Source organism: Pan troglodytes, chromosome 6 (genome assembly GCF_028858775.2).
Source record: "Pan troglodytes isolate AG18354 chromosome 6, NHGRI_mPanTro3-v2.0_pri, whole genome shotgun sequence".
Lineage (NCBI taxonomy): Eukaryota > Metazoa > Chordata > Mammalia > Primates > Hominidae > Pan > Pan troglodytes.
Window position 1 is genome coordinate 120,212,347 of NC_072404.2, and position 17,255 is coordinate 120,229,601.

The 17,255-nt window shown below is 40.1% G+C and overlaps 1 protein-coding gene across 2 annotated transcripts in view; it reads left to right on the forward strand.

The window, feature by feature from the left end:
* The window catches only part of LHFPL3 (LHFPL tetraspan subfamily member 3), a 574,056-nt gene that overhangs the window by 493,906 nt on the left and 62,895 nt on the right, over positions 1-17,255 (forward strand). The window contains exon 3 of one of the 2 annotated variants that reach the window (XM_527854.7): positions 15,606-15,653. The exons of the other annotated variant lie outside the window; for it this stretch is intronic. Within the exon in view, the coding sequence (XP_527854.2) occupies positions 15,606-15,622 (17 nt within the window). The 3' untranslated portion in view covers positions 15,623-15,653. The remainder of the gene's footprint in view (positions 1-15,605; positions 15,654-17,255) is intronic. 2 annotated transcript variants of the gene reach the window in all.

Sequence of the window (17,255 nt, forward strand, 5' to 3'; positions counted from 1 at the left end):
ATGGTGTATATGTGCCACATTTTCTTAATCCAGTCTATCATGGTTGGACATTTGGGTTGGTTCCAAGTCTTTGCTATTGTGAATAGTGCCGCAATAAACATACGTGTGCGTGTGTCTTCATAGCAGCATGATTTATAATCCTTTGGGTATATACCCAGTAATGGGATGGCTGGGTCAAATGGTATTTCTAGTTCTAGATCCCTGAGGAATCGCCACACTGTCTTCCACAATGGTTGAACTAGTTTACAGTCCCACCAACAGTGTAAAAGTGTTCCTATTTCTCCACATCCCCTCCAGCACCTGTTGTTTCCTGACTTTTTAATGATCGCCATTCTAACTGGTGTGAGATGGTGTCTCATTGTGGTTTTGATTTGCATTTCTCTGATGGCCAGTGATGATGAGCATTTTTTCATGTGTCTTTTGGCTGCATAAATGTCTTCTTTTGAGAAGTGTCTCTTCATATCCTTTGCCTACTTTTTGATGGGGTTGTTTGTTTTTTCCTTGTAAATTTGTTTGAGTTCATTGTAGATTCTGTATATTAGCCCTTTGTCAGATGGGTAGGTTGCGAAAATTTTCTCCCATTTTGTAGGTTGCCTGTTCACTCCGATGGTATTTTCTTTTGCTGTGCAGAAGCTCTTTAGTTTAATTAGATCCCATTTGTCAATTTTGGCTTTTGTTGCCATTGCTTTTGGTGTTTTAGACATGAAGTCCTTGCCCATGCCTATGTCCTGAATGGTATTGCCTAGGTTTGCTTCTAGGGTTTTTAATGGTTTTAGGTCTAACATGTAAGTCTTTAATCCACCTTGAATTAATTTTTGTATAAGGTGTAAGGAAGGGATCCAGTTTCATCTTTCTACATATGGCTAGCCAGTTTTCCCAGCACCATTTATTAAATAGGGAATCCTCTCCCCATTGCTTGTTCTTCTCAGGTTTGTCAAAGATCAGATGGTTGTAGATATGTGGCATTATTTCTGAGGGCTCTGTTCTGTTCCATTAACCTATATCTCTGTTTTGGTACCAGTACCATGCTGTTTTGGTTACTGTAGCCTTGTAGTATAGTTTGAAGTCAGGTAGCGTGATGCCTCCAGCTTTGTTCTTTTGGCTTAGGAATGACTTGGCGATGCAGGCTGTTTTTTGCCTTTTAAAAGGGATTGCTGGGCTTCTCGTGGAATATATAGAAGAAGAAATGGTGGCTTCCCTTTGGATAGGATGGGTATTCATCCTCTTTTGCCTGGGACAGTCCTGGTCGGTTTACACCTGCTGGCTTGACATAATTGTTAATAACACCCCCTTTCACTCGCAAAAGGTACCTGATTGGACCAAAACAATGACATGGTGACTCTTCCTTGGAAAAGGACTAGAAAGAATAAAGAATTATTCTTTTGAAAATGTTTTTCCTATAACTCATAATACATGTATAGCTAGAAATTGACCATTTCACTGTGTGACCACATTCACCTTTACAAATTAAAAATTATATTCTTATCCAAACTGTCTTAATCAAAATAGTATATCATCAAGCTGCACTTTTATTCTTAATAAAAAATGTTATATATGCATAATATGATACTGAAATTAACCAGAGAGAGTTTTGATTAAAATGAGTTCTTGCAGTTCTTTGTTCCCCTAATTGCTGGAAAATTCAATTCGGTCATAAGCTCAAAACTTTCCTGTACTTGTTTTCTTTAAGAAAAACTGAGTTTGTTTCTTTTGAACGAAAAGTTAAAAAGTTTAAAAGACCAAGCAACGAACAACATTTACAGCCTGGAACTATACATGTCAATTTATGTGAAACCGCATCTATTTCAGGAGAGAAAACAGAGTTGCTCATTTCCACGGTGGGCCTGCAGCCCCCTCTCCTCCAGAATGCCCTCACCCACCCCTTCTTTACCCAAACCTACCCTTATTACACCAAACCACCAGACACCCCAGTAAGATTTACAGATTCTCTGAGAGCTTCCCTGCAGCATAATTTTCTCATTTGAAAAATAAAAATGCAGTGGGGATTTTTCTGCTTCACACCCACAAAAAAAAGATGCTTTAAAAAATGTTTCAAAATACCATACAACACATGTGTCATTGTAGATAGTGTTGTTTTTGGAGCTAGACCTGTATTTGAATCCCCACCAAACCTGCACTACTGCTTATTATTTGAGTGACTTTGGTTAGTGACTGAAACCTTTTGTTTTATCGGTAAATGGAGGGTTAATAATACCTGCCTGCCCCAATGTCTTAACAATGGAATAAGATGGCATAAGGAAATGCCTGGCATTCAGTAGCCACTTTCCCTGATTAGCCCTACAATCATTTGGTGACTAATGATGTGGGCACTATGTAAAATTTGCAACCTCCTTTCTTCTTCTATTTTCCTGTCCCAAGCTGGAAGAGTGAGAAAACTTTAAAATGAATTGAAACTCACAGAAGTCAGCATTAGCCTTTGTTCTTTTTCAGTTTCATTAAAAGGGCTTGATGCAGAAGACAGACTGGAATATTTGGGGTTTTAGATGCACCGGATAATTGTCATTGTCCCTTTATGGTGGAAAAATCTAAAGTTGGTTGGGTTGTCTATCATTCTATCAGACAATATTAATATCCCTAGCATTACATCCTCTATTAAACATAAAGAAAACACCTAACTATGAAGGACCTGGTTTTGCTCCCAGATACACATTCAGTGGCTCTTATTTATAGGGTTTGAGTGTATACAACAGAGGAGAGAGATTTTTTTCATAACCAGTTTTCATTTTGTCCAAATGTGTCATCGCATAATACTCCTGTAAAGCATATTTAACTTAGCAAATTGAGTCCTAAAGCATTTCTTTCATTCTGTTTTTTCTTATCGAGACTACTCCTTCATCCACTTCAAATAGCTCTTTCCCTGCCAGAGCTCACCACCTTGTCTTAGGATCTCTCTGACATTTCTTTTTTCTTTGTTTTTTTTTTTTTTTTTTGATATTTCTACTGATGTAAAGGTCAAACCAGATGGTTAGAATAACCCAGTCCTCGGATGGGCACGATGGCTCACTCCTGTAATCCCAGCACTTTGGGAGGCTGAGGCAGGTGGATCACCTGATGTCAGGAGTTCGAGACCAGCCTGGCCAACATGACGAAACCCTGTCTCTACTAAAAATACAAAAATTAGCTAGGCGTGGTGGCATGTGCCTATAGTCTCAGCTCCTCAGGGGGCTGAGGCAGGAGAATCGCTTGAACCTGGGAGGCAGAGGTTGGTGTATTAGTCAGGGTTCTCTAGAGGGACAGAACTAATAGGATGTATATATATATATATATATATTCTGGGTTATAGGATATATATATTATATATATCTAATATATATAATAGGATATATATATTATATATATCTAATATATATAATAGGATATATATAATATATATCTAATATATAATAGGATATATATAATATATATATAATATATAATAGGATATATATAATATATATAATATATATAGGATATATATAATATATATATAATATATGTAATAGGATATATATATTATATATATAATATATAATAGGATATATATATTATATATATAATATATAATAGGATATATATATTATATATATAATATATAATAGGATATATATATATATATCCTGAGGAGGATATATATATATACACTCCTCAAGCTTGCAGACAGCCTATTGTGGGAACTTGTGATCATGTAAGTTAATAGTTACTTATATTAACTAGAGGGACATACTTACTTGTATTACTTACTTGTATTACTAGAGGGACAGAACTAATAGGATATATATATATATATATCCTGAGTTATATGATATATATATATAATACATCTATATATATAATAGATATATATATTATATATAATATATTATATATAATAGGATATATATATAATATATATAATAGGATATATATATTATATATATAATAGGATATATATATTATATATATAATAGGATATATATATTATATATATAATAGGATATATATATTATATATATAATAGGATATATATATATCCTGAGGAGGATATATATATATATATATGCGCCTATTGTGGGAACTTGTGATCATGTAAGTTAATACTTAATAAACTCCCATATTGGGAACTTGTGATCATGTAAGTTAATACTTAATAAACTCCCACGTGGGAGTTTATTAAGTATTAACTTACATGATCACAAGTTCCCACAATAGGCTGTCTGCAAGCTTGAGGAGTAAGGAGACCCAGTCTGAGTCTCAAAACTGAAGAATTTAGAGTCCGATGTTTGAGGGCAGGAAGCATCTAGCACAGGAGAAAATTGTAGGCTGGAAGACTAGGCCAGTCTCACCTTTTCACGTTTTTCTGCCTGTTTATATTCGATGGCAGCTGATTAGATTGTGCCCTCCAGATTAAGGGTGGGTCTGCCTTCCCCAGCCCACTGACTCAAATGTTTGTCTCCTTTAGCAATACCCTCACAGACACACCCAGGATCAATACTTTGCATCTTTCAATCCAATCAAGTTGACACTCGGTATTAACCATCACAGTTGGAGTGAGCCAAGATCCTGCCACTGCACTCCAGACTCCATCTCAAAAAAATAAAAAGAAAAAAAAAGAAAAAAAAAAAGGAATAACTGAGTCCTCAAGAGGACTTTCTTGGCTTTCAGCCTCATGCTCCTCCTGAATCTTCACCTCACTCCCTTCTGTGTCTCTTAGCTGCCCTCATACATCACCAGTGCTTTTGCCTTCTGACCTTAAATATTCTGAAGCATCATTTGCTTATTGAAATCACCCATTTATGTCAGTGGGGTCTAGCTAAGCAGAAGAGGCCAAGATGGCAAGTTCAGCTGCTGAAGTGTCGCAGTTGCCCTTGTCAAGTGGAGACACACACATACAAAGGAGGGATGAGAGGTTGATGGAAGGAAGACATACGCCCAAAGCCAGCTCATCAACTTCCAATTTTCTATTGACTTGTCAATTAAACACATGTGTGCACAATCCATTCAGCATGGCCCATGCAGGTCCTGCAGGCGGAGAGGGCTGCTTCAGCTTCATGATGGTTTCGGTGGAACATGCCCAAGGGATTCCTTTAATAGTACTCTATAGCACTGAGAAGTTTGTTCTTCTCAATTGTTCTCTAATCACTTAGGTCCATTGTAACCTTGGAGAGGTAGAGAGAGGTGCCTTTTATTTTGGTGCAGGTGGGAGATCATTATCAGCCTGATTTATATTCATTAAACAATTGTAAATTCACATTTTCTTTTTGTCATTCTTTCTTCCTTACATTCTCTTCATCAGTATAGGTTCTGTTGTGAATTTTCCATAGCAGTTTAACCTCCAGTGTGGTCTCTGGAGTCAGATGTCCTGAGTTCAAGTCCTGACACTTCTATTTACCAGCTGCGTAGCCTTGGGTGATACATTTTGTCATTTGGACCTCAGTTTACTTATCCTCACTAATGAGAATGAGAATACTGACTACCTGATTGGTTTGCTGAGACTAAATGAGTTAATTCTCATAAAGAGCTTAGTATGATGCACAGAGTAAGTGCTCCTTAAATATCGTTCCATCAGCCAACATTTGCTGTGTGTTCTTCTAGTCAAAGTGATTTTTAGGTTTGTTCTTCATGGAGCCCTACACTTTGCATCTAGGCAGGTAATGTCCAGAGCCTAGGAGATTCTCTGTAGGCACAACAGCACCAGAAAGAAGGTAAGCTTAGATGAGCTATGATCCTGGAGTGGCAGTCACTCCTTCATCTATTCATTTCACTCAGTAAATATTATTGAGCACCTACTATGTGCTAGGCACAGTTCTAGGAGATGGCAAACTAAGTAGACAAAATTCCTGTTCTCCAGAACTTTGTTTTCTTTTTTTTTTTTTGAGATGAAGACATTTGTAATTTATTCTCTATGAATACAAATATATATAAATACACATAGAATCTGTTTTTACAAAAATTGTATCAAATTCTTCATACTGAAAATGGCTCACTTCACATGATGTATTTGACCATTGTTTCATATTGATCTACACGTTAAATTATTTTTTTTTTTTACTTTAAGTTCTGTGATACATGTGCAGAACGTGCAGGTTTGTTACATAGGTATACATGTGCTATGGTGGTTTGCTGCACTTATGAACCTGTCACCAAGGTTTTAAGCCCCGCATGCATTAGGTATTTGTCCTAATGCTCTCCCTCCCCTTTCCCCAAATGGGAGGAGACAGAAAATAAATAAACGTAAAAGGCAAGAAAATACTAGAAAGTATAAAGTGCTATGCAGAGAATTTATCCTGGGTAGTGTGCTAAATAGTGACCAAGTAGCTACCCTTGGTTGTATGTTCAGGGAAGGCCTCCGAGGATCTGATATTTAAGCTGGCATGCAGAGAAACTGACCACAGTGATAACAAAGATTTCTAGGAGAAGCGAAGAGCATATGCAATGATCCTAAGATGGGAAGGGGAATCAGGAAGGAGCCCAGATTGACTGGTCGGCAGAGAGTTGTGTAAAATGGAGCTGGAGAGGTAGACAAGAGCCCAATCCTATAGGCTGTATATTTCAGGGAAAGGAGCTTGGATTTTACTCTAACTGTGATGGGAGCCACTGGAGGCTTGTGAACATGGAGGGACATCTGATTTACATTTTTGAAGGTACTCCGTGGCTGTCTTGTTGCTTTCTTCTATTGTCACTGGGCATGCTGGCCCCATATGCTAAGGCACTTATTGTCTTTGGAAGAAGCTAGCCCACGCAGCCACGCAGGAAGAACTACCAAGATGCCATCAAACTGTCATCTAAAAAGCCTACCGTTCTTTTACCATTTGTGCTCTTAGGAAGTAACAGGATGAAAGCAGTGATGGAAGCAAAAGTTGACCATCTGCCCTGAGAATTGAAGTCCAGGAAAGATCATATCAGGGCTACGGTGCCATGAAGGTTGGGTCCTACATTCTGGCACTCTGTTTTTTTATAAGTTCACTATGCTCTGCTACCCATTCTGATATTCCAGAGCTGAAGGATTTACCCCTGCTGAGCAGAGATGAGCCAGGTTAACTTTTGGGGTGTACAACAAACTGGATCTCAAGAATATTTGACTATTTTGGTTTGTTAGTCTACATAGAGTTGCTCCTAGGAGCCATGGCTTGTAGGATGTCAGTTTATCTCTGACGACAAATGAAAATTACACCCAGTCTTGTATCTGGGTTCTGAAGCTAATGAAAATGTGTTTGAAAATAATCCCACGGCCAGATAATAGTAAGATGAGGATCTTTTCTAATATTTCATGGTGATGAAGATCTCTGTTCCATTAGGAAATATTCAGTGTGTGCACAATGAACATTGGGCGGGGAATCAGAAACCCTGAGATCTGGCTTCATATCTGCCACCGATGGGTTGTGTTTAAAGTTTGGCAAGGTACTTAGATTTTGCAACTTAGTCTACTTGTCTCTAAAGGAAGGAACTTGGATGACTTCATCCTGGATCACTCTCAGCTCTCATGTTTGATTGTCCATGTGCCATTACCCTGATTCCCTGCTGGCCACATTTGTGGAGTGGCTGGGCTAAGAGCAGAGATGTCTGATCTACCCTAGAGCTGATTGGACCACACAGGGATCATACCTACACCTTTGACTTCTTTAGCACCTTTTCATTATCAATTGAACCAGCCATCTGCAGTGAGGAGGAGTGTAGCTTAAATAGGTTTATCTTCCGCACTAAACTATATACCTTTTAATGCTATAGTCACGAAATTGTACAAAATCTTCCCTGTGTATTTTATATTATTCAATCCTCATTAATAATCCCATAAAATAAGTGCTAACATTATCCCCAATTTAATGCAAGAAACTGAGCCTTGAGGAGGTTGAGTAGTTCACCTGAGGACACACAGCTAAAAAGCACCAACTTTATTTTTTTTTATTTTTATTTCCATAGGTTATTGGGGAACAGGTGGTTTTTGGTTACATGAGTAAGTTCTTTAGTGGTGATTTGTGAGATTTTGGTGCACCCATCACCTGAGCAGTATACACTGCACCCTATAGAAAGTGCCAACTTTAAACTCAGTCTAACTCAAAGCCCACACAGGAATTTAGCTGCCACATTCCAGTGCCATTGCTTACTTATTTTACCATATTCCACAATACTTATCACGGTGTTTGATAGACATTATTAGACGTTCAATAAGTGATTCTTGAACGAATAAATGTTTAATGCTAGCATGCCTTCAATATAACCTTCAGAAACTATATAAACATGTTATATTAAGAAACAATTATAACCTTGTTAACCAGAAGTCTTACCCACTCTACTTATGAAACCAGCTCCAGTAATCAGAGCTTAACCTACGTAAGGACTTACGGGTATAACTTACCTCAATGACCCTGGCCATCCTGCAATTAGCCATCCTTTTGGTTCTCAACTGGAGGGATACGGCTGGTAAAGATATATGAGAACCATTTGAGGAACTTTTTCAAAAGACAGAAGTCCTTTGTGCCACACCTGCCCTCTCTAACTAATTCTAATCTATCTGGGGAGGGAGGAAATGGCTAGTTCTGTGCAAGTTCTCAGGTGTTTCTGATACATTTTGCTGTGTACTTCCATCTCTGCTCCTAACCCTACATATACACCTCCACTGAGAAGAGCTACCACTGTAGTGAAAGTCAGCTCTATCTACATTTAAATGAAGTCTGATTTCATTAGAATCTAAATTAAGTGATAAGGCTGTATGTGGCTGACTTGAGTATAAAGACACCCAGAATTCCAACTGTATTGTTTATTAATTATTTTACAGATGAGTTTTGACTGTAGCTGACATATTTATGTTTCATTGTATCTTTTCCAGAATCTGACTTGTAGAACAAAGTACACAGCTTGCTTTCAAATTTGACTAAAGCATAGTAGGTGTTATAAAGCAGCACCGTCTTGCAAAACAGTGATGGAAATGTTCTATATCTGCTCTGTCCAATTTCATACCATAGACACATGTGGCTTTTGAGTGCTTGAAATGTGTCTAGTGAAATTGAGGAACTGAATTTTTGTGTTTTATTTTAATTAATTTAAATAACCACATGTGTCTAGGGACTGCTGTGTTGGAATGTGCAAGTACAGGGAAACACTGCTTCATCTTTTTAACCAAAATAATGTAGTTAATACCAGAACTCATTTCATGTTTTTAAAAATCACTTTTAATAATGTCTAAAGCAAAAACTGAAACAATGCTGTAAGAGCCCAGAATAAATTCTAGCATGCTTACATTTCCACCAGGGAATGAATTCTTAAAGAAAGAGAATATTCTGACCCCAGAGTAGATGAAAGCAGGTAGGCAGAGAAGAGACACTCCCAAGGGGAGCTCCCTGCAGGTTCCTAGTAGGCTGTGAGACACAGAACAGTGAGACCGTCAAGGAGAGAGAAATTTCCCCTCAGAGGAAAATCTAAATGTGGTTTTAGCCACCTGTCACCCCAGAGGGAGGACAGGATAGCAGTGTTAAATTGGTGAGATTGTAAAACAGGGAGCTTAACTAACCTTCAAGGCCAGCTGAGGTGTATAAAGTGCATTTCAGCCAATGGAATTCCATTCCTGAGATCCTGAGGGTTTCCACCTATATGGCAGATTGGAAACCTGAATTTCTTTTATATTATAAAATTAATAATTTGGGGGCCAAGCGTGGTGGCTCATGCCTGTAATCTCAGTATATTGGGAGGCCGAGGCAGGCAGATCACTTGAGGTCAGGAGTTCGAGACCAGCCTGGCCAACATGGCAAAACCCCCCTCTCTACTAGAAATACAAAAAATTAACCAGGCAAGGTGGCAAACACTTGTAATCCCAGCTACTCGGGAGGCTGAGGCACAAGAATCATTTGAATCCAGGAAGTGGAGGTTCCAGTGAGCCAAGATCATGCCACTGCACTCCAGCCTGGGCAACAGAGCAAGACTCTGCCTTAAAAAAAGAAAAAAAAAGAAAGAAAAAAAATTAAATTAACATTTCTGGCTGTCCACAGAGGCTCACACCTGTAACACTTGCTTGTGAAGACATTAAGTCTCTCTGTACTCAGAGGGTAGGTTGGCTATATTACTCATATTACCTGATGGGTGTATTGCTTAGAAAACTTTGTTCTTCTATTGAAAATGGGAAGCAGTATGGTGGGGTGGTCCTGGATCATGAGTCAGGAGGTCTACAACTAACTCTGTCCCTAACAGGCTCTCACTTGTCCTCTGAGTTTTTGTTTCCTAATCTCAAAATGAAGCAAGTTGATGGGATAATTAATAATATTATTAATTAATTGATCATTAAAATTATACGTATTAAGATTAATTGACAATTATAATTAATAATTATTAAGTATAATTATTAATGATGTTAATATTATCATTATTATCCAGTCAGTTTGCTTCATTTTATAGATTAGGAAACAAATCTATAATATTTGGACTGGAAAAATTACCAAGTTCACATCCAGCCCTAAACTTCTTTGACTCTAACACTAAATTACAATACTATCTTGTATTCCTTCTCTGAAAGACTTCTCAATTAAAAATCATTTTCTTGAGGATTCTCATTTCTTTTTTCTGTCTTTTCTTGTGGGTTTTTTTTTTTTTTTTTCTCCTTTTGAGACAAGGTCTCACTCTGTCACCAAGGCTGGAGTGCAGTGGCACAATCGTGACTATTACACCCTCAGGTTCAAGCCTCAGCCTCAGCCTCCGGAGTAGCTGGGACTACTGGCACATGCCACCATGCTAATTTTCTTTTCCTTTTTTTTTTTTTTTTTGTAGAGACCAGGGCCTTGTTGCCTAGGCTGGTCTTGAACTCCTGAGCTCAAGTGATCCTCCTACCTCAGCCTCCTGAAGTACTGGGATTACGGGCAGGAGCTACCACTCCCAGGTTCTTTCATTTCTGTCCTTTTTATTGCTACCCTCCCCCCACTGAACACCAAATATCCAGAAGGTGATGCATTTGAAGGAAAATCAGTCAATACTCAGCATTCCACCTATTATCTACTACTACCTAGGAAGTGGGAAATTAAACTATAGAACCCAAATTCCCAGGGTTTAGTGAAAATCACCCAAATAAAAAGAAATACTCAGAAGAACATTTTCATGGTTTTTCTAACATTCTAAATGAATGAGACCACAGTTCATTCAAGTTTGAATAAATCAAATAGAAACATAAAGGTTGTCTTTTTTTTAATGTTTCGAGTATAATAAGTAAGCTTATGAAATGAAATCTCAGCTCATTAGTTGAGCCGCCATGATGAGTGATTTTGATATTTGGTGAGTCCTGTGAACAAAGTTCTCCAGTAGGAGCAATGATGGTAAAAGTCGTGTCCGTTGGCTCATAGCACAGAGGAAAGTATGCTTCACCCACACATGCATGGTGCCAGCAAGCCTCGGCTGCCTTTTGGCAGGGGCATTGATCTTCCTTTTCTCTAAGAAATCCTCTCCGATCTTATAGAAAAATGCACAAAAAGTACGTCCCATTGCCTTAATTGGAATATCACCCCTATGATCCCGGGGATCATTTTCAGGGGTCAGGGAGACCCAGAAGAGGTTTTTCATGAGACATGACTATGTAGCTAGGACAGAACCTTCCTCAGTGGCCTGCAGTCCACGTTCTGCATAAAGCCCATCTTCACCTCGACTTATTTTCTCCATCCTAGGGGCATGGATAAGGACATTGCATCCTCGTTTGTGTCTGTGGAAAATTGAATGATGATCAAACAATGATACTGATTCAAGCCAATATGTATTACGATGCATTATGTGGTGTGTGTGTGTGTGTGTGTCTGTGTCTTTTAGGGTACCTGTGTGTGGCTGTCCCTAAGCCATTATGTGTCTGCTTTCCCATGTATGACTTTCTGTGTGCAGAGCTTTCATTTTTAATCTCTTCTTTGCTCCGTCTGTGAATCTCACTACCTGTTGGCTATCTCTCTACCTCTCTTCTCTCCTCTCAACTGCCTCTTTTTACTAGCTATGATATAAAACTGGACGGATCTTTAAAATAACTTTTGCACCCATTTATTTGAGTTCTATGTTCCCCTTACTAATTCAAAAAGAGAGTAGGGCATGTTATACTCCCTCAAAAGAATGATGCTTTATTGATGTGGTCCTCATTGCCCCTCTATTGTTTCAGGAGATCTCAGGGCAAATAGTTTCTCCACTCCTGACACCAGAGAAAGCAAAAGGAGAGATAAAAGAGGCCGGATGAGGCTTCATTTATCATGGTGCAGATCCAGTGGGAGCCACTTCCTGTCCTGCCCTTTCTTGAACTCATCCTCCCCCTCCTCTCCTCCTCTCTCTCTATGCTCCCTACCTTCCCCCACCATGAATATTTCATCTGTCCTAGACAGCACTTTTATAGAGGATTAAAATCAGTTTCTAAACTGTTCCCAACATAACCAGCATGTCTGTTCTGATCAACCTCCTCACACACACACACAAAATCCTTTAAAAAAAAAAAATCAGTCATTTTGATGAGTTAAGCATAGCACAGCAAAATACTCTCAAGGTTACTCAGACATCAGCTCCTCCTCTAGCAGTAGAACCTTTTGCGGGGGTGGGGGGGTGGGGGGAGGCTTTTTCCTACATGGGCTACCCACCAAAACCTAGCCTGACAGCTTACACCTAGGAATCTACATGGCCTGCCTGGGGAGGGGACTGGGCCCTGGAGCCCAGAACAGACCTTAGAAGAGACTGCCATTGAACACTTGACTAAAACTCACAGTGTATGGGATGATAATGTCATGGCTGTCTTCACTGCATTGAGAACTCCAGCCCTCCAGATGGGGTCCTGCAGGCTGATGAGCTCACTGACAGTCCAGGAGATGTGGCATTGCTTGTCTCCTCAACACAAAAAGCGTAACTGCCTCTGTCTCTTCTGTCAAAATAATGACCTTCTTCATCTGTTGTGGAACCAAATGCAAGTTGATAATGCCAGATAATGATTCCAAAGCAAGATAATGACTTATTTGAAATGATTTCCTTTGAAATCATCTTGTATTTCCTAGCCTAGTTATAATTTGATTAATTGCTTAATAATTCCATTTAAATGTCTCAATTTCTGCAAACACCAATTCAACATACCTACTTTTTCTGGTTGAAAATGTCTTTGCTTCTCTAAGTATCTTCTGCTCTTTTGCCTGTTTGCACTTTTGCCTGAGCAACATTCTGATGACATAAATAGCATCCCTTCAAAAAGTTGTTGAACAGATCAAGGTGTCTCTCTGTGCTCCAGAGCATGAGCACTATAATCTGTGTCCTTGAAACAGTACCTCTGATTGGAAAGATCTAAGACCATGTCTTTAAAAAGCCAACCTCCCTGCCAGACAAATGAAGCTGCCATTCCTGGCAGCCCTAACCCCTTCCTGCAGCGTGGGGCATGCTGTACTTGACATAGTGAGAGGCTGCCCAAGAAATTAAAACCCAGGCCCAGACTCTGGGAGCCTGCAGCCCAGCTGGCAGCTACTGAGCTGGGGAAGTCAACTCTGGAGTGCATTTAAATATTTTTTAAATGATCTAGGTTAAAACCCTGCTCAAAGCAGAGGTCTTCTCAGAGCACGTCAGTGTGGGACCACAGATAAACACGCACACTTCCACCTCCGTGGTGGAAAAATGCACCTCGATGGAAGCTGAGCACATTGCTGCCCTCTGTGTTTCAGGGAGCCAAGGCAGCCTGTGACTCACCCTTTCTGGAAAGTTAGGCAAGGCTCCCCAATGGACTTTGATGTGTTCCTCAACATTCTTCCTCTCTGTATTCCATCAGCTAAAAACTTCCAAGGTCGCTTTTCATTTCTCATTTGAAATGGTGTTTCTGACACCCAACTTCATATAATCAATCGAGTCACTTCATCCAAATACTCACATCCTGAAAAGAGCCAACACAGTCTTTCAAGCCTTTGAATAAGTGAGAAGGAGCAGAAAGAAACTTAGAGGAGAGGCCTGTACCTTCTCTTCTGAAAACTATCTCGGGCCAGTGATGAATACAAGTGACCAAAAGGGAGAAGTAAGAAGAGGGCCAGATGGGAAGCAGGAAATGGGAAGCTATCAGTCAGATAGGAGGTATTGGAAGGGAAGGAATTGGGTGTCCAGAAGGAGAGGACAAGCCATTAATCTGAGTTTCATGGAATGCTAAATGTTTTTAAATAAGATCTGTCTCAATAGGCCCATCTACATGAGCAAATGCACCACTGGGAGGTGGAAAGAGTGGGATTCAAATTGAGGAAAAGTGAGGAACTAACTGGGCCCTGGTGCTGACCAACCAGGGACTCAGAGCATGGTCAGCAAAGGCAGACTCAAGCCCAGGTCATCCACAGGGCATTTTGCTTGCAGGTACCTTTTAGACTAAGTGTCCCATTCTTCCCTGTTTGACCACAATATCCTGCCAAGTGAGGGCAAAGCTAATGAAATGGTTCTGGGAAAGAATGGGGGAGAGAAGTTCACCCGCCTGCATGACTTGATCAACCAGTTGGTATTTACACCACCACCCAAATCCCCATCCATGCACTGGCACCTTTCAGCAGTTCTCTGTGAGGCACCAGATGGAGGCAATTGAGAAAATGCAAGACAACAGCATGGCAGGGCAATACCTGAGGATGTGTACATAGCCTTGAAGCGTCCAGCGTGAACCAGGCTTTGGAGTTCTAATTGATCTGTGTGTGTACAATTGATTTTTACTTATCTTTCTTTTAAAGTTACTCTGAATTGCTTTAGGATAATCCAGAATGTGAAATGATGTCCTCAAAGAATTTTAACGACACTTGGAACTATTGCTCAATCCATGTGTTTTTAACTTTTGTCTTTTTCCCTTGATTATTTTTCTTATTGAGCATCTAAAATTCTCTCTAAGTCCTTGACTTTCACTTCTTTTTCCTCTCCTTTGGGTGGTATTGCCTGAGGAAACCAAAGATAAAAGTAATAAAAACAACAATGATGTCTAACTCTTAGATAATGCTTGGTATTGACTAGGAATATTCTTTCCTTGGGCTTGCAGAATAATAGAGATATTCTAAGTATTTCTTTTCTTTCTTTTTTGAGACGCAATTTTGCTGTCACCCAGGCTGGAGTGCAGTGGCACAATCTCAGCTCATTGCAACATTTGCCTTCCAGGTTCAAGCAATTCTCCCTGCCTCAGACTCCCATGTAGCAGGGATTACAGGTGCCCACCACTACACCCAGCTAAATTTTGTATTTTTAGTAGAAATGGGGTTTTGCCATGTTGGTCAGGCTAATCTCGAACTCCTGACCTCAAGTGATCCGCCTGCCTTAGCCTCCCAAAGTGTTGGGATTACAGGCGTAAGCCACCGCGCCCGGCCTCTAAGTATTTCCCATGTGGTCATTCATTCCATCCTCACCAAAACATGATGAGGTAAGTGCTACTATTGGCCCGTTTTACGTTAGGAAACCACAACACGGGAAGATAAGACGCTTGCCCAGGTCCCACAGCCAGCAAATAGCAGGACTAAAGTATGAACCAGGCAGTCTGGCTCTCAGGACTGTGATTTTCCTCACTGTGAATCACCAAGTATGTCTCTGCCCACCGTCAATGGAATAGCCAGGAATGACGTTGTTAGTTTTAATCTTTAAAAAATGAAGTGTGAGCTCTTAACTTATTTTACCTTTAACCGTTCTGTTTTTTCCTCCCACACTCTCAGATGATGGAAATGCTTAAGGCAAACTAAGGTAGTGTGAGACCACACCATGTAAGTGTGAGCATGGCTTTGTGGGTTCAGCTCTGTTTTGTGCGCTTCTGCCTTCTGTTCCCGCATGTTTTCTCCGCTGTTTTCTGATTCCTGCTTTCAGCGCTTAGCACTTGGGCCGCATGAAACTGCCGCTTTCAAGCCATAAATCTTCTTTGTTCCTGATTTTATATTTGTACTTCTCTCTCCCACAATCCCTGGCACTTTCAGCTGTCAGCCTGGCACCTCCCTGGGAAGGAGCTGGGGAGTCCTGGGGGATGTGTTTGGTTATTGTTCTCTGACAATGAGCACTTGGATGATCAGCTTTTAGGATTCTAGGCATGTGTCCACACTCTCACTGCAACATACTACTACTAGAGTGTCAACCACGCATGTGGGCATCTCTGTACAAACCTTGTCCTTTGCTATGCAGTGTTCTCTGGGGCCACCACCCTTTGGTGGATTACGGCTGTGGGCGTCTCCATAGAGTGAATTCTAAGTGAAAGTAAACACCATTGTGCCAAGTAACAGGGCTAAAATGAGCCATGGAGAAAAGAGGCCATCTTCTCATGTATTATGTTCCTGTGTACACATATGTATGCGATGGAAACACGTATATATGTGGAACAAAACTGTGACTACGAAGGAAAAAGAATAATGGGTTTCAAGTCAGATATGGACGCTAGTGGCCCTTCATTGTACTGTTCACACATACACACACATGTGCACACACACAATTCCTTCTGGTGTTCCTTGATTTTCCATTACCTAACCATCACCAAACTGAGTGACTTCAATATGTGATAAACTCGATTTACAGAATAAATTGGGAAGGAGGGATTTGTCCCTAACAGCGTACCTGGAACATTTAAAATATGATCCTGACTGTGATTGCAGGGTTGGAACTGCCTCTTGTTCTCAATTTCACTGAAGTTTCTGTTGTGTGTTGAATGTGAGTTTGCAGGAAACTTCCCAAGTTAGTTGGAAGAGATGACAAGAATGTAAAATTAGAGGGGCTCTCATGAGATATGACTGAGCACTGCCCACACCCCTGCAGTGTTGAGACCCAACCCATCATTTAGAAACAGAATTCTAGAGCTGATGAGTCCTCAGAGATAGAGCCTTCACTCCAGATCCCTTAATTCATAGAAAATGGCCAAGGTTTCAAGAGAGAAAGTAACTTGCCCAAGATGGTGGCAGAGCCTGGATTAAAACTTTATCCTCCTCTTCCCATCAAAGCATCTTTTTGTGTTATGTCCCAGTTCCTTTCTCTCTGGAAGAGAATCTCTTGCACACTACCAGGAGAGCCTTTTAAAAGTGAAGGAGGCTACATCCCGAAAAGGACCCCAGGTCCCTGTCCTGGCTCTGCTATGAAGTATCTGGATGAGCTTGAGAAAGTTGCTATGCCTCTCTTGGGCTCCTCATCTGTAAAATGAGTTTGAAAGCAGCTGATTTCAAAAGTACATGATGCTAAGTTTGCTGAGTAACCTCGGGCTGTTTTTCATGCAGTTTCCTCTCAGCAATATTCATTTTCCACTGTAGGATTATGAAAAAAGTTATAGTCAGGCTTTGCAAATGGGGACAGCCTCCAGGAGCAAGGGCCTTGTGAATTTCTGTAACTAACTG